We start from the raw sequence: 20,993 nt of genomic DNA, 5'->3' as shown, positions 1-20,993 counted from the left end.
TTTCCCCCTCTCCTCCTCCAAGTCGGACAGTCCTAGGCTAGGTTTCGCCCCCAGCAGAGACACGGGGAGCTGCGGGGGGAGTAGGTGAAAGAGGTGCTCGCTCAGGCTTTCTCCTTCGCTGGTGGGGCCTTCACGTGACACCTGCTGGGTTAATAGCCCGCTTAAACCCGGGTGTGCCTTCCTCTTCCTGTAGTTCCTCCTCCTCCTCCCTTACCTTTACCTCCAGCACCCCATGTCTCAGTACTGCCGCCCGCCGCCCAGCCGGCCGGACGCGATGGACTTGCCCGTGAGATTCCCTCCTAAAAGTAACTCCTGGAGAGCCAACAACAGGTCAGTGGCGCTCAGCGGAGCCCCGGGCTTAGGGGCGCGGGGGGGATGGGGTGGGGACCGAGGGAGAGCGTGGCCCTCCTGCCCCAGTATCCTTCGGAATAAGCGGGGAGGCGAGCTCCGCACTGGATGAAGAGTTTGAAGGGCTAGAAATCACTCCCTCCCCTTTCCATTTTCCCCAGACCTCAGACTGAGAGTAATCCTTTAGCTCTTGAACTTCTCGCCTGGTTTCTCCTACTTGGTTTCCCCATCTCCTTTTTTGCCATGTCTCCCACCGCCCCAGTTTCCTCCGGCCAGCTGAAGACTCCCTTAATCCCCTTTTCACTACTGCCTCGGCCCTTCCCACCTCTATCCAGCTTTTCCCATCTAGATCTCGGACCCTGGATATCCTGCCGCGGGAAGTGGAGAAACTTTCAAAGTCTCTCAAGCTCTCGACCTGACCGGTTCCTCCCCCTGAGGCTCCCCACGCTTGCAGCTGCAGCCTGGGGAGTGAGGTGGTAATTTGCAGCCGGGGGCGGAAACCGGTATTTAAGCTCTCTACCCCTGCGGCTAAAGGCACAGAGAAGCCTTTGAGAGTGGGGTTCAGTCGGGATACTTGGGCCTCCGGGCTCCCAAGCTCTGGGCCTCCCCTCACTGCTCTACTCAGCTTTTAGATGGCTTTCCTCCAAGGGGTTAGCCCCGGGGCGCGGGTAAAATGTGAGCCCAGAAGGATGGGATCCTCCCTCCCTCTTGGGTGTTTGACTTTTTGGGAGCTTTTGAGTAAATCTCGTGTCAGTGTGTGTGTGTCCGTGCGTGTGTCGGTCCATCCCGATTAGCCCTCTTTTCTGAATGAAGGAGCCTTGGAAAGTTTTGAATGCCAAAGGAAGCCTTCCTTATCTTATCGTTCAGGCTAGGGACACATAACATTCTTCCCGGCTAGCCATCAGGTGAGCCTTCTTTCCTGGTCTCCTCTGGCAGGCCTCTGCTGGTTTTATTTATTATTTTTTTCCCAAAGTTGACCTCCTTCTGGAGGCTCCGCTAAATATATCACACTCGAAAAGACAACCAAATCCTAACTTTCCCCTTTGGAACAAATTGGTCTTTCACTTAGGTTGGTGGATTTTAATTTGGTTAACCCCAATTCCCTCTCTGTGCCACCAGGCTGGCTCTGTCCAAGCCGCCCCCTTCCTCCTGTTTTTTATGAGAGAGTAAGTAGTTCAGACCTATAAAAGAGCTCTATTAGCAGCTTAGCTGACAGAAGGTAGTGTATGTAAACATGCATACGTTCTCTCTCCTTTCTCCAAAGCAAATACAGTGCTCAGTTGTTAGACTTACTTTAAATAATATTTGGAGACTTTCCTATTTCCCTCCAGAACAGAGTCGCTGTATTACAGATGTTTAACGTCCACCAGTGAGGAAAGAAGTACCAGGGAGGAAGAAATAAACATTTCATATTCCCTAAAAACTAGTGCCTTCCTTCTGTTGCTCTGTACAAAGTTGTTTGCATATGGCTATTGGACTGCGAGGTAATTGATAGTGGCACTTTGTATGGCATTGTGCCTGGCACTAGTACCCTTAAATGATTATTGATTCTACAGGATAGACATGAAAAAAGCTCTAAGCCAGTGGTTCTCAAACTCTTTTCCCCAGTATCTTTACCTTATTAACAACTATTGAGAAGATGTCCAAAAAGTTTTTGTTATATGGGTTACATAATAGATATTTATCATAAATAGAAAAAAAAACTAATTTTGAATTCGTAGATCTCTCTGAAAGGATCTCAGAGACCCTCTAGGATTCACTGCACCATACTTTGAGAACCACTGCTCTAAGCCATTGGTAGAGCCAGGTGCATAATAGTTGCTTTATAAATGCTAGTTGAACAATTGTTTGGGATCCATTTTTTCCTTAGAGCTGTGGGCTCCTTGAAGGTCGGGCCTGTGATCCAGAATAAGTGCTTCAGAGTTGTTGGTAGATTGAAATGGCCTGGAAATATTGATGCTCATTTATGATGAAGTTAATTTAATTAAATCCTAAAAAGGTTAGCTCCATGCATTAGCCTTAACCATCTTTACCTCATTATTTAAATATTAGTAATTTTTCTCCTCTATTTTTAAAAAGAAGAAATACAGAAAAGGAATTTAGGTGACCTCCTCCTAAAAACCAAGATGGATTTGAACATAAATGACTTTGGGTAGAAGCCTTGAAATACAAAGTAGTTCCACCTTTGTCTGATCTGGCACCGAGCCAGGAATTGACCTGATGATTTACTTCTGCAGCTTTCTGGCCACCATGAGAATTTTCTTACCAGATGGCTGAAATTCTGGAAAGTCAGGTTTCTTTAATATGTTCCTTGAAAGGAAGGTCTAATTTTTGCCTTTGTTTGTTTGTTTACCTTGCTCTGAGGACAGTGCCCTACACTTTGTTTAAACTTAAAAAATGTTATTTTAACTGACACAGGACCAGAATTCCAATTTGGCTTCTACCCTTTAGAACAGTGAGATCCTGCTCTCTTGACCTCAGTTTCCTATTTTGTAAAATAGAGGGACAGGGGAGTAGATCTCCCAATCTCAAGGGAATGACCTTATTTGACTCTAGAAGCTTGGTGGCAGGGGAAATAGGGCCTTCCTAGGTATGTAATACTTCTTTAAGATTTTTGCAGCAGTTTTTAGTTAAAAAGCACAAAAACATGCAAAAAGTATCCCTGCCTCAAAAACTTATAATGAACCTGCAAAAGCCACACCCTTTGTTTTTGATATAAACCAGGTCATTCAAGTGGAACTCCTTCCAAAATTGACTTTTTTTCCCCAGGCTCTCCAAACTTTCACCGGGATAGCCGATAGCCAATGACCTAGGTATGGATTTTTCTTCCCTGATTACTATCTGAAACCAGGCTAGTGTTTCATTCTGCTTTGCCTGCGAGTCCTCAGCCTTTCCCTCCCCCAGCTTCCTCCTTCTTGCTTGCATTGCCACAGGAAATGTAACAACTTTAAATTATAATATAAAATATAACATGTGAACAGTGAAAAAAGATAAAGAAAACCATTTCCCTCCCAAAGAAAAGCTCCCCAAATTAAAAAAAAATAAAAACTACATCTGAACTAATCTCTGACCAGCAAAAGTTAAACTGAGGATGAAGAAAGAAAGGGGGAGACCTGTTTCTTCTCTTCTGGAAAGAACACTGAAGGACCAGTAGCTTTCCTAAATTTAGCCTCAATCCCTTCCAAAGAGAAGTTTTTTAAGCCCCAGTCTCAGCATCATCTGGGTCAGTGGTTCTCAAACTTTTGTTCGCAATCTATTAAAACTTATAGAGACTCTGACAAAGAGTTTTTGTTTATGTGGGCTATATTAATAGATATTTATCGTGTTAGAAGTAAAAGCTAATTTTGAGTTTGTAGACCTTCTGAAAAAATTTCAGAGACCCCCTTTCACTCCCAGAATTCTCTAGACCATACTTTGAGAATCACTGTAATTCCCTCCTTTTTAACAAAATGGATTTGAACATAAATGACTTTGGGTGGAACCCAATATACTTGTTATTATAAATGAGGAAAACTGAGACCAATGGAGGTTAAGGGCTTATAGTAGGTCACTTGGGCAGTAATTATGAGAACACCAGTCCTGCATTTTCCCCATTGTACTTGTGGACAATCAATGCTAAGAAGGAGAAACCCCTGCAGCTTACAATTTAATGGGGAGATAACAAGTCAACCATTAAGTATAAACAAGTTAGGTAGAGAGTAAGTTGAAAGTAATCAACCTAGGAAAAAGGGAAATTAGCTGTGTGACTCTGGAAAAGTCACTTGACCCTGTCTAATTTCCTCATCTGTCAAATAAACTGGAGAAGAAAATGGCAAATGCTCCAGTATTTCTGCCAAGAAAAGTTGGACATGACTGAAACAACTAAACAACAAACGCAGGGAAGGGACTAGAATTAAGAAGGGAAAGCCTTCCAGTAAAGTGGGGTTTTAAATGGGATTTGAGACAAGTGCCACTGTCCCTCTCTCATTTTTCTCATTCTTCTCCAGATTAATTTGTTCTTTTCTGTCCTGCTGCTGCCATCTCCCACCCCTTCCTGCTCTGATCTAATCTGGGGAGATTTTTTTTTTTTTTTTAATCCATATGTTCTGACTCCTTCATAGTTCTGGTTTGTGGTCCTGTAAGAGGATGTGTCTGCTGTTTTGCAAAAAGAAACAACAACCCAAAAAAACCAAATGGGTCACAAAGAGTCGAGCATGAGTGGGGGGGAAAAAGACTGAACATGTACGCACAAAATGTATATTAAAAAAATAATTCGATCCTGTTTAATTATGATCTCTCTAATATTTTCAGCTCCTTAAGTAGGCTTTCATGAAAATGGAAAGCCTCTTGAAACCTAGATAAAACATGGGGGGCTATTCCTGGAGAATCACCAACATATCAAAATCTATATAGATAGAATTCATTCTGAAATAATGCTGAGTACTTCTAAGAAGGGGTTAATTACAATTCTTCATTCTTTCTTGGGGCTTTCAGGGCTATAGTATAGCTATTTTTTCCCCATTAAGGATTTCTGTAGAGAATCACTGAAAACATTTCTGGGTAATTCTTAAGAAGTTTCAGGGCTGTCATTCTCGGGCAGAGGTGGGGAGACTAGGTCAACAGAAGTATTTGGGGGGTTCTTGGTTAAAAGGGAGGGGCTTGTTCTCAAAGAAGGGGGAGGAATTGTATTTCCAGAAATTATTGTGAAGTTAAAACAAAATCTATCAAAAGAAATTAAAAAAAAAGTTTAGGGGAGGAGAAAAATCCCAGCTAGCAAGTCAGCTGATTTATGTCAAGATTTACTCCATCCAGTATTGCTTGAGAATGTAGTTTCCCTTGCTGAATTAATTCACCCTCTTCCCTATTAGTTGGATATTTCCGTTAGAGGATACTCTTTTTTGTGACATGACCTTTATTACCTCATAACTGGAGTTCTGCTTTCTGGACAATGGGTGGTCAGAGATATTAACGAGAAATCTCTTTTAGGGAAATTCCTGTTCTTTTAGTCTTTTTTTTCTTTTTTCTTTTTTTTTTTTTTCAATTCTATTTGGAAAGGAGGGAGGGACTATGCTTTTATAGAGAGCCAAAGATTACTTCATTTGATCCTCACAAAACTTTTCTGGGTAGGTACTGTTGTTATCCCCATTTTATAGTTGAGGCAAACTGAGATTAAATGATTTGCCTTGAGTCAGAAGTGTCCCTAGACAAGATTTGACCTCTGACCTTCCTGCCTCCGGACCAGCACTCTCCTTTCCACCACCTAGCTGTTATTCAAAGTGAGACTGAATGAAAAAACCTTTTGTTGAGATTATCTCTCATTTACATTGTACATAATCTGATACATTCTTTTGTTTTTATGGGTGACAAGGTAGGTAGATTGTGCTTTCTCTCTTAGAATTGTGTTCTTGGAGGTCAGGGACCATATTTTTGACTTATCTCCAGCACTTAAAAAACATATATATTTGTTGACCCACAAACTAATTGTAGTGACAATCAAATAAACATGCATGGTCAGGTATTAACTTACTCAAAAGGGGCCATGGGCTTTTATCAATTTTAGAAATTTGATTTTCAGAATTTTAAAACTATAATTGAAAAACAGGTTTTTTTGGAAAGGAGATAGACCTTAAATGAAGGGTAGTATGATATAGTGGAGAGAGAATTAGCAACATTTGGTCAGATGTCATCTCCGACACATGCTGGCTGTCACTAAACCCTTCAGTTCTCCAAAAAATCCCTGTAAGAACGCACCTCCAATTGTAGAGAGAATTTCCTCATTTTGACATCAAGGTCTAGTCTGGGGAGAAAAAGGCCTTTCAAACTAGATAACTTCAAATAAACCCCACAAGCTAATGAGATGCACAGCCTGTATTCCCTGAGCACCTTCATCCACAAAACAAAAACTACAATCAGAGAAGGAAGGAAGGAGGAAAGACCTTTACAAATTCCTTTTTTCTTTCTTTCTTTTCTTTTCTTTCTTTCTTTGTTTTTTTTTTTTTTTTTTTTTTTTTTTTTTTTTTTTTTTTTTGGTAAAATGCTTAACTTTTGCTATTAAGAATAAAATTATCACAGGTCAGGGTTTTCTATATTTAATGAAAAGGCAAGTTATTGGTTGAGTTGAGTGATCACATTTGAAACTTTGTTAAAACTGCTGTAGTGAAATCTGTGAAGGCATCCATTTGGGTGCTTCCTACCGAGATAGGAATTGCAACTCTTACACATCCTGTGGTGTTTGCCTGAATTTCTTTAAATCTTCCAAATAACAACAGATAGAGGTGAGTTGACTTGCTGAGGGTTATACATAGAGTATGAGTGTAGTAATGAGTTCATATGTGAACCTGAGTCTTCTTGATTAGCTATAGCACTCTATCCCCTGAAAAACTAGAGCCCTTGTCTCTATTTTGTTTCTTTTTGTTTGTTTGTTTTTTACATTTTGTGCAAAGTTAATCCATTTAAGTTTATGAAGTCTGTTGAAAATCACATATCCAGTGAGTTGCTAAAACTTATCATTTCTACCTCCTCCAGATCTTTATTCTTGTTCTCTCAGGAGAGTTAGATTTGACTGGCAATCATCCCCATTTGCCTGGACTATTTAGAATAGCCTTATAATTGTTTTCCCTGGCTCAAGTCCCTTTCTTCTCCATTCCATCCTTCACATAACCACCATCCAATCAGACTAAGTTGTTCTATTACTTAATGAACTCCAGTGATTCCTTATTACTTCCAAGATCAAATACAAATTTCTCTGTTTGACATTTAAAACCCTTGGAGGGCTTTCTAGTCTTATTTGTGGCTTCCCTGTATTTACCCAGAGAACCATCATATCAGTTCTTGCTATTCCTCGTATACGCAGCTTTCCATTTCCCACATCCGTGCCTTTGCCCTAACTATTCCTCATGCCAGAAATTCATTTTTTCCTCACCGTCTGCCATTCTGAATCCCTAGTTTTCTTTCAGGCTCATCTCAAGTGCTCCCTTCTCCATGAGACTTCTCTTAATTCTATCAGCTGCTCATGCCATCTTTTCCCAGCCAACTTGTATTTTGGGGGTATTTTTTTATGTTTATACTTTATAGGTGTGTCTATGTTGTCTCACATGATAATTTTAAACTTTCTGAGAACAAAGACTTTTCACTTCTGTCATTTGTACCCTTAGCTCATCTAGCCCTTGGCACCGAGGGGGACATTAAATGCTTGATTGATGGATATGACTTGTGAGGAAGCTATCTAGCACAGTCCAGGAATACTTGATTCCCTAAATGGGAGACAGTGTAAACAAAGGGAGACAAACAAGGGCAGGGCAAAAGTGGGTGTTAGGGACTACTTAAGTTTGGCCTATTTTAGGGAGAGTGAATGGGAGTGGAATTAGTAAATGACATATTAAAGATTCTCATATGGGATTATATAACTGAGTTGGGGGGGGAGGAGAGGGTCATGAAAAATTTGGCAAGAGTAAAAGATATCAAATATTCTACCAAGATTTAATTCCTCATGTAAAAATAAGCACATCCATCTCATTAGGATGCAAGCTTGCCTTCATCTTTATTAAATGATAATATTATGTGTATACCAACAAATTGTTTTAAAATAAATTTCTTTATGATTTATTATCAGTAAGTGTTTGATTTGTGCTCTATTTTACATACCTAGGGGTTGCAAGTGGAAAATGTTTAAGAAACCCTGCTTTAGAGATAACATATAATAAAGTTGACAGAATTTGACAATCCAATAATCTGATCCAAAAATACTTAAGAGACCTGGGATACAGAAAGAGACAAAAGACAGTTCCTGTCTTTAAGAAGCTTACAGCACCTACACCCAAAGAAAGAACACTGGGAAACGAATGTGAACTATCTGCATTTTTGTTTTTCTTCCCGGGTTATTTATACCTTCTGAATCCAATTCTCCCTATGCAACAAGAGAACTGTTCGGTTCTGCAAACATATATTGTATCTAGGATATACTGCAACATATCCAACATATAAAGGACTGCTTGCCATTTAGGGGAGGGGGTGGAGGGAGAGAGGGAAAAAAAAAATCGGAACAGAAACGAGTGTCAATATAAAGTAATTATTAAATACAAATTAAAAAAAAAAAGAAGAAGAAGCTTACAGACTTTATCATGAGGAATCTTACAACCCTGACTCAGATAGTATCAAAAGGCTACAGGCTTTTGACTTTTTTGACTTTTAAATCAAAATTAAAACTAATTGTCCTAATGTTTTCCTTCTTTCTAAAGATACCATTCTTAGCTTTGCTTTCTCATACAATAAAGTTCAAACTTCAGAGGAAATTTGCGTGAATCGCATTGGAGTCTCTATAAAAAGAGCCAAAAGAGATGCCCCAATTAGCTTATGGAAACATGGTTCAAAGTGCAAAAAAATCATATTGTTCATATTTCTTTTCAGAAGATTTTCTCACGTTCTTAAAAACTTCTAGTAGGGAAAATTAAAGAATTTGAGTTGAATTTCAGAAATTCACCTCATCTTTAAATAGGAATTATCCTCTGAACTTTCCTGTCTTGTGTTTATAGCAGTTGGCTTGAAGCCTTTTGGTGATAAGGAGCCTACTGCCTCTCAAAGCAGTCCATTCTCCGTTTAGACAGCTGTAGTTATGAAGAATTAGATCCAACCAATCACACCAGAATCTACCTCTCTGCCATCAAAACCATTACTTCTTTTTCTCCCCTCTGAGAGCAAGCTGAAAAAGTCTAATTTCTCTTCAGGATGTGACAGCTGAATTGGGGTGCATAAACTAAAGAGGCTCCCTATCCACCCAAAACTTATCACAGACTGCTCCATACAATTTGCTGCTGCCATCCTTGGAACACTCAGAAAATTAAGTTTGGCCAAAGGGGAGGATCCCATTTGGACCTTTGGCTTCCTCCTTCCTCAGTGACTGGCCGAGGTCTATTATTTATTTATATTGAGGGGAGTCTTGATAGTAAGATTCCACAGATAAAACATGATCTGTGTCAGCAAATGGGTAAAACTTTAAAGTAAAAAATTTCAAATGTATAGCTGGTATCTGAGCCATATTAAAATAGAATTGGGAAATATTTAGCAAAATAAATAAAAATACAGCCAACTGTAGATAATATCACATTTTAAAACTGTCAGTATAGGAACCATAGGGATGTTTTTGTATGGATCTGTGGCCTTATTTCAATTTGAGTTGGACACACCTGCTTTAAAATGACAATTGGATATTGCCCAGGTTTCCAGAAAGACTATGAGAATATTTCTACAGCAGCCCAAAGTGTGTGGACTGTCCTGCAAGCTGCCTGGCTTCTAGGCCTGATCATTAACTGTGCCTTTAGAAAGAGGGAAATAGCCGTGCCAGAAGCTCAGTTGGAAGGCTGAGAAACCATTATCCAGGACATGAAGGTAGCTACCTTGTATTGTTGAATAGTATCCATCCTTTCTCTGAGAGGCCATAGATTTCCAGTATTGAGGTCTTTGTGCCTTTTCCTTTAATATATCTCCTCAGTTCATTAACCCAGTGATAGACTACTAGGGACTGGAGTGAGGAAGACCTGAATTCAAATCTAGGTTCAAATACTTATCAGTTGTGTGATCCTGGGCAAGTTACTTCACCCTGACTGCCTCAATTTCCCCATCTGTAAAAAAATGCATGTTGGGGAAGGAATTGGCCAACCACTTGAGTGTCTTTGCTAAGAAAAACCCCAAATGGAGTCATGAAGAGTCAGACACAACTGAAAAATACTAAACAACAAAACAAAAAGATGTGCTTGTATTTGTCTGTCTTCAAATGTTCAGAACTGAACTCAGTATCTTTACGTCTAAACCAAGAAGTCACTGATTTGCTAAGATTAGAAGATTCAATTAGCTAGGTTAATTTTTCACTAACTACCATAAGGCAGTTTGAGTAACCATGATGGATTTGTTTGTATTCCTTCCTTTCTCCCTCTCTCCTTTCCTTCCTTCCCCTCCTTCCCTTCTTCTGTCCTTCCCTCCTTTCCTTCCTTCCTTCTTTCATTCTCCCTTTCCTCTCTCCTTTCCTCCATCCCTATCTCCCTAACTCCTTCCCTCTCTCTTTTTCCCTTTCCCTCCCTGTCTCCCTAATTCCTTCCTTCTTTTCCTCCTTTTCTCCCTCTCCTTCTTTCCTCCCTTTCTCTTTTCCTTTTTATCTCTTTACCTCCTTTCCTTTCCTTTCTTTCTTCCTTCTTTTCCTTCCTTTCCTTTCCTTTCTTTTCTTTCTCTCTCTCTTTCTCTCAATCTTTCTTTCTCTTTCTTCTCTCTTCCTGCCTTCCTTAAAAAAAAAAAAAAAAAAAAAAAACTGATTTCAGAGTCACTGTTGAGTTGCTTCTTCTACTCCCACCACTTCTAACCTCAGGGTTTTTGTTTTATGGGCCCATTCAAAGTCAGCCTTCCTCCAGCTCTAAGTCAACTGTGTGGGTGGTCAGCCTGACCATGGTAAGCTTTGTTTTAGTGTTTCAAAGTAGATTTTCCTTCTAGCAGCCTGGAATGGATTGAGCTTGTAAAGCCCCAAGGTCTTCATTTTTTTTCCCCTTCTAGTTTATAAAAAAAGTAAATAATTCATAAGGTGCATAGTTATTTCTGTTCATTTCCGCTGAGCACATTGCAATGAAGAGATCTTACATGTCATCGGCTCATTGCTGGGTCTATACTTTTAGATTTTCCTTTCCCCTTGTTCCTTCCACCTTGAGGTAGTGACTAGCCCACTGTTCCACCATTTTCTTCTTTCTCATCCTTCTGTGGTTGAAAGATATAGAATGATTTCCATCTGTTCAGTTTCTACTTCTGTATTTCCTTACAGATGTATACAGAAGGGTATGCTTCAGTTCTTGAGTCTCCTTTTATTCTGAGACAACTAAGTTTTAGTTTTCTAAAGTATTTTTTCTTTCTAGGTTATGTTAAGGTTGATTAAGTGGTGGTATTACAGTTCTCATTTTAAAGGTAATGCTGGATTTGGGTGTGTATAGCTGTATCTCTATTTCTCTTTATCATTTTTCAATCACAGTGATTGGCTTTAGTCACATTTGAATTCAGGTCTTACACCCAAATCCAGCATTATCTACCATGTAACCTCGTTGCTAAACTGAGTCCTCCTGCCCTGGAGTCTGGTGATGTCTTCACTACACTGTGCTCCTTCAGAATGATATAGTAGAAAAAACTTGGGTTTGACTAGGTTCCAATAGTTCTGGATTTGGAGTCAGACAAGTACTGAGTACTGACCCTGAGCAAGTAATTTAACCCATTTGGTTTCTTCTGTTTAAAAATGATAGGACTGGACAAAGTGATTTTCAAGGACACTTTCAACTTTAAATTTTTAATCTTTGATCCTGAAACATTCAATTTGTAAATTCCAGGTTCCCATCTACAATGTGGAGATAACAATGCTAATACTACCAACCTCACGTGATAATCATGAGGAAGTTTTTAAAACTGAGAAGCATAATGTAACTGTAAATTAATTATCTCTTCTCTTTCTTCCCAATTCTTTTTTAACAGTAGAGATGGAAGGCTAATCATTGCGCTTAGCACTTGATTATTAGGAAGCTAGAGCAGACAGAAGAATTGGGAAAACTTCAGTTTACACTATTTGTAATAGGTAATCAGCATTTTGGAACAAATGTGTTTCCCTTTTTTCCCCCTTTACCATAAATGACTAAGAATTGATGTGAACCCTTTAAAAAACCTAAAGTTGCAACACAGTGATTTATCCTGCAAATCTGAGCCTAATCAATGAAAAAGGTGGACAGTCAACAAAAGAAAGGCATTTGAAATATTCCTAGAAGAAAAACAGACATGAGAAGAACTGACATGTCCAACTCTGGAGCAGTTTCTTCCCTCAGGAATATTAAGTTCATGTTACTGTTAATTATTTTTAGCCAATATTGTCTACTTTAATGAGTTTAGAAGAAACAAAAAAAATTGTTGTTCTTCTGCTGCATTCAATTATCTCATGATCCCATTTAAGATTTTCTTGATAAAGATTCTGAGTGATTTGCCATTTTCTTCTTCAACTCATTTTATAGATGGGGAAACTGAGTCAAACAGGCCTGTGGAGAGGTCCCACAATCAATAAGTGTCTGAGGCTAGATTTGAATTTAGGTCTTCCTGACTCCAGACCTGGAATTTTAACCATTTTGCCACCCAGCTGCTCACCTATCGTATAATAAATACTTAATAATTGTTCACACATACACTCACATATATACATATACATATACACACATATATCCTATGCAACATAATGGATAGTATTAATAAAATGAAATTGTTCAGGGACTAAAAACTGGCTTCAGATAATCAGCAAGTGGATTATTATTATGTACATTGAAAGTCTAAAGAGGTAACTAATTTGTTGTGAGGAAACATTACTTCTTAAGTGCCTTCACTAACATAATAAAATCAATTTAGAAAATTAATTTAGAAAATTAATTGAACAACTTCATGAAATAAAAAATAATGGATAATCTATGAGCCTTAAGGTAGCATTTATTTTTTTGTTTCTTCTAAACTCATTAAAGTAGGCAATATAGGCTAAAAAATAATTAACAATAACATATGAACTTAATATTCTTGGGGGAAGAAACTACTCCAGAGGTGGACATGTCATTTCTTCTCATATCTGTTTTTATTCCAGGAATATTTCAAATGTTGACTTTCTTTGGTTGACTGTTCATCTTTTTTCTTTGATTAGGCTCAGGTTTGCAGGATATATCATTGCAACTTAAGGTCCTTTATTTTACTTTTCCAACTATTTGCTTCTATCTCCTTCTATAGTTCTAGTGGTTATGTAATAACTTTGTATTCAAATTTTCTTTATTTTTCTAGGTCTTTCTCTGGGCACTTGCAAAATTTGTTGTTTATCATTGGAATTGTTAAATTTAGCCACTAGGTATTCTTGTCTTTCAAGCATTTTTGTTGTTGTTGGTCTTGTGTTGTATTTTTTTGGAGAGAATCTATGAGTTCTTTTGATTTCTCCCCTTCCCGCCCACTCCCACCCCCCAGTATTTAAAAATTCTGGGCAATATTTTTGTTTTGTTCTTCATTATTGTTTTCAAGTATTTTTATTTGTCATATTCTTCTGGAAGATCTATGATTGTTAAATTGGTTTCAAAGTCAGTGGCTTTGATCTATACAGAAAGCAGATGTGTTTATTGTTGTTGTTTAAAAATAAAACAAAATATATTTTCCTTTTGCCTCTTTTCTGTCAGATTTTTCTCCACTTTAAAATTTTTTAAAATTTTGAATCTATTAATGTCTTTTGATCTTTGAGGAAATTCTACACTGTGGATTCTACTTTTTTTTTTTTTCCTTGTCTGCTAATTGAGTTTTTTATTACTGCCTTAAGCAGTAGACTTTCTGACATCTTCCTGCCTATTTTTTTTTCTGCTCTTGATTTTGTTTTTCTTTTGGGTCACTCTGGAAGTTCTGAGTTGAGGATTCCACAAGATTATTTAGTCCACCATCTTACTGGTCATGACATAGAAATCAGATATAGGGATTCATTTTTTGAAGGTTTTTTGGTTTGGATCTATTATTTCATTGGGAGAGCAACTCCCAAGTTATCAGACTCCCTTCACCAATGCAGATTAACAACTATTCTGTAGTCTGAGAGATGTGTTACATGAGGTACTAAAATTTTAGGTGACTTGTTAAGGGTCACATAGGCAGAATGTATCAGAATTTGTACTTAAGTCCAGTTCTTTCTGATTCTGAGGCAGGCCTATCTATTATATCACATTGCTTGGATCAAGTATAAATGAGTTATTTCAAAATTCTAAAAACTTTTAAAACTTGAATGACTAGTTTAGAATTAATTATAATTTTTAAATATATAAGTTCTATTAAATTTACCTACAGAAAGTTAATACAATTTTTTCAGCTCCTTATAAGTAGTAGGAGACAAAACTTTTCCTTTTTTATTTATTTGGTACAGCATCTTTGACTCAAAAATGTCTCCTTTTATTTCCTTTACAATTATGTCACTGACTTTTATCAGTTGATATTTTAATTAGGAGAAATCTAGATAAAAGTAATAATAATAGTAGGGGTTCATTTCAGCCAAATGGTTTCTTGATTAAGACATAGTGAAGTTGCAAAGGCTAACTTGATGTACCTAAAACTAAATTTATATTTCCCTAGGAATCCATTTTCTTTCTCAAGTTCTCATAGTAGTTAATTTAACCCAACAAACATTTATTAAGTACCTACTGTGTATAAGGCACTGTATTACCTACCTTTGAGGATTATGTAAAGATAAAAAAGGAACCCTTCTGTTTTTGTTAATAACAACACAATTTATTCCCTTCATCCAGACTCAAAAGCTCAATTATCTTTCAATTCCTCTTACCTTCCCTCTGAAAAATCCGATTAATCAGTTCTACCTCTTAGCATTGTTTTTTTTTTTTTTTTTTCCCCAATTCTACAGCCATCATTGTAGTTTTAGGCTTCCATGACTTCATATAGAGCTTTTATCAGAGCAAAATTGCAAATAAAAACACTAAAAACTTTAGTGTTTTTCTTTAGGAGTTACAAATTTTTTTTTAATATTGGTGTTTGTGAAGTGGCTATTTTGAGATATAGTGGATAGATTCAAATCAACAAATATTTTTATTATGTTCCAACTGCATGCAGAACAAGAAGAGCATATACCACAGTGGATAGAGATCAGATTTTTTGGAAGGGCCTTAATGAATCCTTTTCTTGTCAGTACTATGGTGGCGGCCCATCCAGAATCTGATCTGATGGAGGAGTGCCTGAAAGAAGACTTGAGATTTTACTTCATGAATCCATGTGAAAAGTATCGAGCCAGACACCAGATTCCATGGAAATTGGGACTGCAGATTTTAAAGATTGTAATGGTGACAACACAGGTAATTTCTAATATGGTAATATTTGTGTCCATCATGACCACTTTTATATAGTTACTATCAGAAAAATGGTTTGTTTTGGGTTTTGTTTTTTAAAAAGGCTCTGAATTCTTACTGATATTTGGACTTTTCACTAGAAGGGTACGGTATTTATATTCTCAGCTTCTTTAGGACTTTCTTTAGGATTCATGGACTTGTCTGTGTATAAGCACTCCTATTCAATTAATCGATCAGCATTTATTAAGTGTTTGCTGTGCTACTAAGGCAAATTGCTACAAGTTAATTGATGGTTTTCAGAAACTGATAAAACCAAAAACAGTAAATTAGTCTCTGGACCACCTGGTGATTAACTTCTCCATTCCTTAAATGACAAATCAGTCAATCAACAACCATTTATTAATGCCTACTATGTGCTATCACTATTCTAAGCATTGGACTATTGACATAGCTAATCAACTAATCATCATGGTTCAATGGACTTGTCCAGTATTTCCTGGCTAACTGAAGATGTGAGGAGATATTTAACTTTTGCTTCCATATTCTATGAGGTAGAGTGGATAGATTGCTGGGTCTGGAATCAGAAATACCTGAGTTCAGATCCAATCTCAGATGCTTAGTAATTGTGTGATCCTGAGCAAGTCACTAGCTCTACTTGCCTCAGTCTCTTAATCTGTAAAATGAACTGGAGAAGGAAATGGCCAACCACTCCAGTATTATTGCCAAGAAAACTTCAAAAGGGGTCACGAAAAGTCAGACAAGACCAAAATGACTGAACAACTCTTGATTCTAAGTAACTCATTCTACTCTCCAGTCCTCCTTAGATCCTTTTGAAAGTATAAGCAATTATCTGTAAGGCTGGGGAATATATACAGCAGAATTGTAGATGTCAAAGTGTCACTAGAAATAAGCTTATATGTGCCCATGGTTTCAGAAATCTGGTTGTCAACACCTCTGGAAGTTATAACGGCCTTTTCCATTCCTATGAATGATTTATTAACTTGAAAATCTTTTGGGATTCTACTATGCCAGATAAAAATTCAGGGATTCATCACTAAGGGCACTGAATTTGGGTTCAATAGACCTTACTTTAGTTCCCATGGCCTTGGACATTCATTATTTCACTGAGTCAACCTGGACAAATCAGTTAGCCTCTCAAAGCTTCATACATACATATGTATATATACCTTAAATATTCACATATATAATATACATAATATAAATATTATATGTGATATATGTGTCTTAGTAAGATGTGCATATATATGCACACACATATATGCATATATATACATATACATTTACATATCAACTTACACATGTTTGTATATATAAGTAGCTGCTCTATATGTATGTATATAAATACACACACATACATGGGCAGGTGGCTGGCACAGGGGCAGAGTGTCAGGCTTACAACTGAATTCAAATCTAATCTCAGACACTTCCTGTGACTTGATAAGCAGTGTCTCCAGCTGTGGTCCCTCCCCCTATGTTGCAGAACATTGAATAAAAGCATAATCCCTTGCTGTGTGATTATGGGAAAATTACTTAACCCCTTTTGTATCAGTTTCCTCACTTGTAAAATGAATGTAAAAAAAGAAAATGGCCAATCACTTCAGTATTCTCTTTGCCAAGAAAATCCCAACTGAGATCAGACATGATTGAAAACCATTGTACAGAAATCATAACATAAATTCATACATTAGGGGCACCGAGGGGGTAAAGTGGATGAAGTACCAGGCCTGAAGTCAGAACAGCTCATTTGAGTTCAAATCTGATTTTCCTAGTTGTGTGACTCTGGATAAGTCACTTAACCTATTTGCTTCAGTTTCCTTGTCTTTAAAGTGAACTGGAGAAGGAAGAGGCAAACGACTACAGTATTTTTGCCAAGAAAATCCCGAATGAGGTCACAAAGAATTGGACACAACCGAACAACATCATATATACATCAACATATACACATGTGATATATACTTGGTAGGTAGAAAGCAAAAGCAGTTGGGGAGAGGGGGAAGAACTGAATTCAATTCTTAACCTTTGCCATTTTAAAAATGGATTTTTATTTATTTCTTTTTTACATTGCCTACATTTTCCTTCCTTTCACCTAGAGAATCTTTCCTAATAACAAAAGAAAGAAAAATAGGAAGAAGGAAAAAAATGGCAAAGTTAGTCAAAACTTCAAAACAATGTGACTTGATAAGCAGTGTCTCCAGCTGTGGTCCCTCCCCCTATGTTGCAGAACATTGAATAATTTTGTCCTTTAAAAGTTCAGGATGAGTCAAGTATCTGAAAAAGTCCTGAGTATGAGGCTCCTGGTCTAAGAAATTCTGTTTTAAAAGAAAAAAAAAAGAGGAAATAAAGATCTGACATGTTAACAGAGTCACGCTGCATCAGATCACAGCAATCACACTTCCTTTTCTAGATGGTCACTAAGCATTCGGTTTATAACGTTTTCTAGAAATCATCCAAATAAAGGTCAAATTCATAGACTTCTTGTCTATCTTGTCAGTCTTGCTTCCTTATTTTTGGTGGTGGGAGGGTAGTGGGGAAGTGGTGGAGAGGCATGGAATTGGGACATTCTCAAAGACTTTGTCCCTCAAAAATCTTTAATATGTTTCTGCTCTTGGGTCAGTTTTGACATCCATCAATTTTTTCAGAAACTGGGTATGCAGTAGATTTAATTTTTGCTCATTTTGCCTTGCTTTAGGGTAGCTGTATTCTCTTTAATTCTTATTTATCTTGGATGTTAAAGATCCCTAGTATTTTTCTTTTGCACTTTTCAGCCGTCATAAGATTTTCTTCATTTTTCCTTCAAAGTACAGTCTTTTCTTACTACTCACTAACACACCCCCAAGCCAGGATCTTTACACTTTCTACTTAATCTTGAGGGGAAGCATCCTACTACATCCCAGGCACTTTAGTAAGCTCTTTACACACCCCTCATTTGAAAGATAAGGTGATTTATTTGTCCAGTGGAAGACAGCATCATGGGCAAGTTCAACCAGATTTCTTTGGACCTTGATGCCAGTGGATGCTCCTGAACTAGTCTAATCACTGGAGCATGCAGGAAAGCTGCCACACAGATAGAAGGGCTGCAATCATCAGAAGCTAGGTGAGATATTCCTCATATCTAGGATTGGGAATACAAAGTAGGAGTCTGATAGCATTTCAAAACTAAGCAAAGGGTCAGGCACCCATGAAATCCTGGATTAAAGATTTGTAGCACCCACAGCAAGAAATATCCTGATATCACCCCAAATGGGGTACTGAAAGAACTCAGTAATAGCAAAAGCCTTATGTTTCCTTTAGCTTGTGAGATTTTATACACTTCCTGTTAGGGCTGAAACTCCTGACATAGTGTGACTTGGACATAGCTACCATGTAAATGTCTAGAGTGCCAGGACAAAACTGCCCAGGCTTGAAATAAAGGGCTTCTTTTAAGTGGCTGCAGATTCAATAGGAAGGGCTTCCTGTTCAAGTTCAGGTTGGACAAGATAACATCTTTTGTCAGAGAATTAATAGGTTTAGAGCCAGAAGGTCATGTCCAGTCTTCAACTTTTTTTACTCTCAACCCCTTTTTTCTTGGTAAAATTTTTACGTGACCCCAGGCATGTAGGTATATAAAATAGTTATATACAACAAATATTTAGTGATAATAAATCATAATTTCACAACTTTCCCACATTTTTACATGATTCCATATGGGGTTTAAGAACTTGGGTCTAGACCAATACTCTCATTTTGAAGGTGAGAAATTTAGGATTAAAGAGTTTAAGTGACATGGTTAAAGTCACTGATTTAGGAAGAGGAAAATCTGAGAGTACAACCCATTGCCACTGATTCCCAAATCCCATACTTTTTCTATTAGTCCATGATGGGAGTGATTGGGAAAAGGGGCTCTTCCAACTACAAAATGCTGTCTTTTCTCTTCTTATTCGCATTCTCTTGTCTTTTCACCTCCAGTCCTTGATGGTTTGGTGTCCAGGGCTGGTGAGAAGGGAAATTGTTCCATTTCCAATTTTTGACTTTTCTCTAGCTCTAAGTCTTAGTATTTCTTTGAAAGAAGGCACAGCATTCCTTGGAACGCCCCTCCCTTTTTCTCCTTACACAAGCTCCAGTGGGGCCCTACTTTTCCTGGTACCAGAAAAGTCTCTCCTCCATGGATTTCACAATCTGAGATTGTCCTCTATGTTATTTGCCAGAAAAAAGCTGATGCTTGATAATTCAATGTGATTGCTCCTTTAAAACTTATCTGCAGCAAATATTTCTTCATTACTCAGGGGAATCAGATTGCAATGTTCTTTGAACTCCTTTATTCTAAATTTCTTTGTTGAGACTTTGACCTTCTTTTTAGTTAGCTAAAGTTGGAAGGGAAGATTTTTAAGTTCCCTCCTTAGATCCAAATTTGGCTACCATAAAATTATTTTTATATGCAAACACATAAGGGATTGAGGAAACTGGACACCTTTTTATCTCTTCCTAGTTTCAGTGTTCCTAATATAGTTGTAATATTGTGGATACAATGTCTTAAAGCACACCCTAATTCTTTATTATTATCACATCTGTGAAAAATGCTTATAGGTATAGTTATGTTAAAGTCTTTCTTTTTTAAAAGTGTCTGTATAATTATCCAAAACTTGTCCATTAATAATAGAGCTTATATATTCATAATCATATAATGTTATTTACTGACCATTCTGTTAACATTTAAATACAAATTGTACTTATTTTAAAACTTACCTTTTTGCTTTTATGTCACATTCCTTTCTGAATATATTTCTCACTTATCCTATAGCCAGCCCCCACCCCTTTTCAGCTAGCTGGGTGGTACAATGAATAGAGCACCAGGTTTGGAGTCAGGAAAATCTGAGTTCTATTCGACCAGTTGCTTTAACTCTGTCTCAGTTTTCTCAACTATAAAGTACGAAGCAATAATAGCACTTATCTCTCAACATTGTTATAAGGGTGAAATAATAATTGTAAAGCACTTAATGTAGTTCCTGGCACATAGTAAGCACTATATATAAAAAGTTATCTGTTGTAGTAGTAGTAGTAATAGTAGTAGTAGCTGATTTTTAAAAGAGAAAGAGAAAAGAAATTCATCCAAACTAATCCATATATCTGCCATATGTGATAATATGATATTGATACACATTTATAGTTCCTTATCTTTGCAATGAAAAGAGATTCATTATCTCCAACTTTTTTCTGGAGCTAAAGTTGGCAGCCATCAGTGTTAAGGATTGACGTAGTTGTCCAAACTTTGAAAAATCCAGCCTTTGTCAATGTTGAGTCTGGCTACACTTGAAAAGTAAAAATCTTAAACCCAAACTTTTTCATTCCATATCTCTTCCCTTAAGACAATCTTTCTGCCTATTCTGTGACTCATCCACTGACTTTTTCTGCTCTCATCTTCTCTTGCTAAATTTTCATGAACCTAGCTTCAAAGTCCCTAGCCTGAAGTTACTGTGCTCAAGAAAGGTTTCTACAACTCCCTCTTAGACAGTTCTTTAGGGTTTCACTATTAACATTTCTGTAAAGAAATAACTTGATATTTATGCTTACAAACTATCATATTCTTTTCAAACATTTTTAACTGTTCCAAGAACAAAAAACATAGTTTTTTTAAAAAGTAAACTTCAAAAAAAAAAAAAAAAACAGATTGTAAAACTGTTGGACTCACCCTCAGCTGTTACTAAAAAGACCAATTGCATTTAAGTGTGACAAAGATATTAGGTGGGAAGGAGAGTAATTGGGGATAAGGTAATAAAGTTATCTTGGAAATCTCTACTGGGGAAAAAA

The 20,993-nt window shown here is 37.3% G+C and overlaps 1 protein-coding gene across 2 annotated transcripts in view; it reads left to right on the top strand.

Moving 5' to 3' along the window:
* Positions 1–74: 74 nt before the first annotated feature.
* MCOLN2 (mucolipin TRP cation channel 2) overlaps positions 75–20,993 on the top strand; it is an 84,139-nt gene continuing 63,220 nt past the window's right edge. The window contains exons 1-2 of one of the 2 annotated variants that reach the window (XM_051999211.1): positions 75–330; positions 15,032–15,194. In XM_051999211.1, coding sequence (XP_051855171.1) covers positions 233–330; positions 15,032–15,194 — 261 coding nt within the window. In that variant the 5' untranslated portion in view covers positions 75–232. The remainder of the gene's footprint in view (positions 331–15,031; positions 15,195–20,993) is intronic. The other variant, XM_051999212.1, reaches the window with a different exon arrangement.

The sequence above is a fragment of the Antechinus flavipes genome, chromosome 4 (genome assembly GCF_016432865.1).
Source record: "Antechinus flavipes isolate AdamAnt ecotype Samford, QLD, Australia chromosome 4, AdamAnt_v2, whole genome shotgun sequence".
Classification (NCBI taxonomy): Eukaryota; Metazoa; Chordata; class Mammalia; order Dasyuromorphia; family Dasyuridae; genus Antechinus; species Antechinus flavipes.
This window is presented reverse-complemented; position numbering and strand designations above follow the sequence as displayed.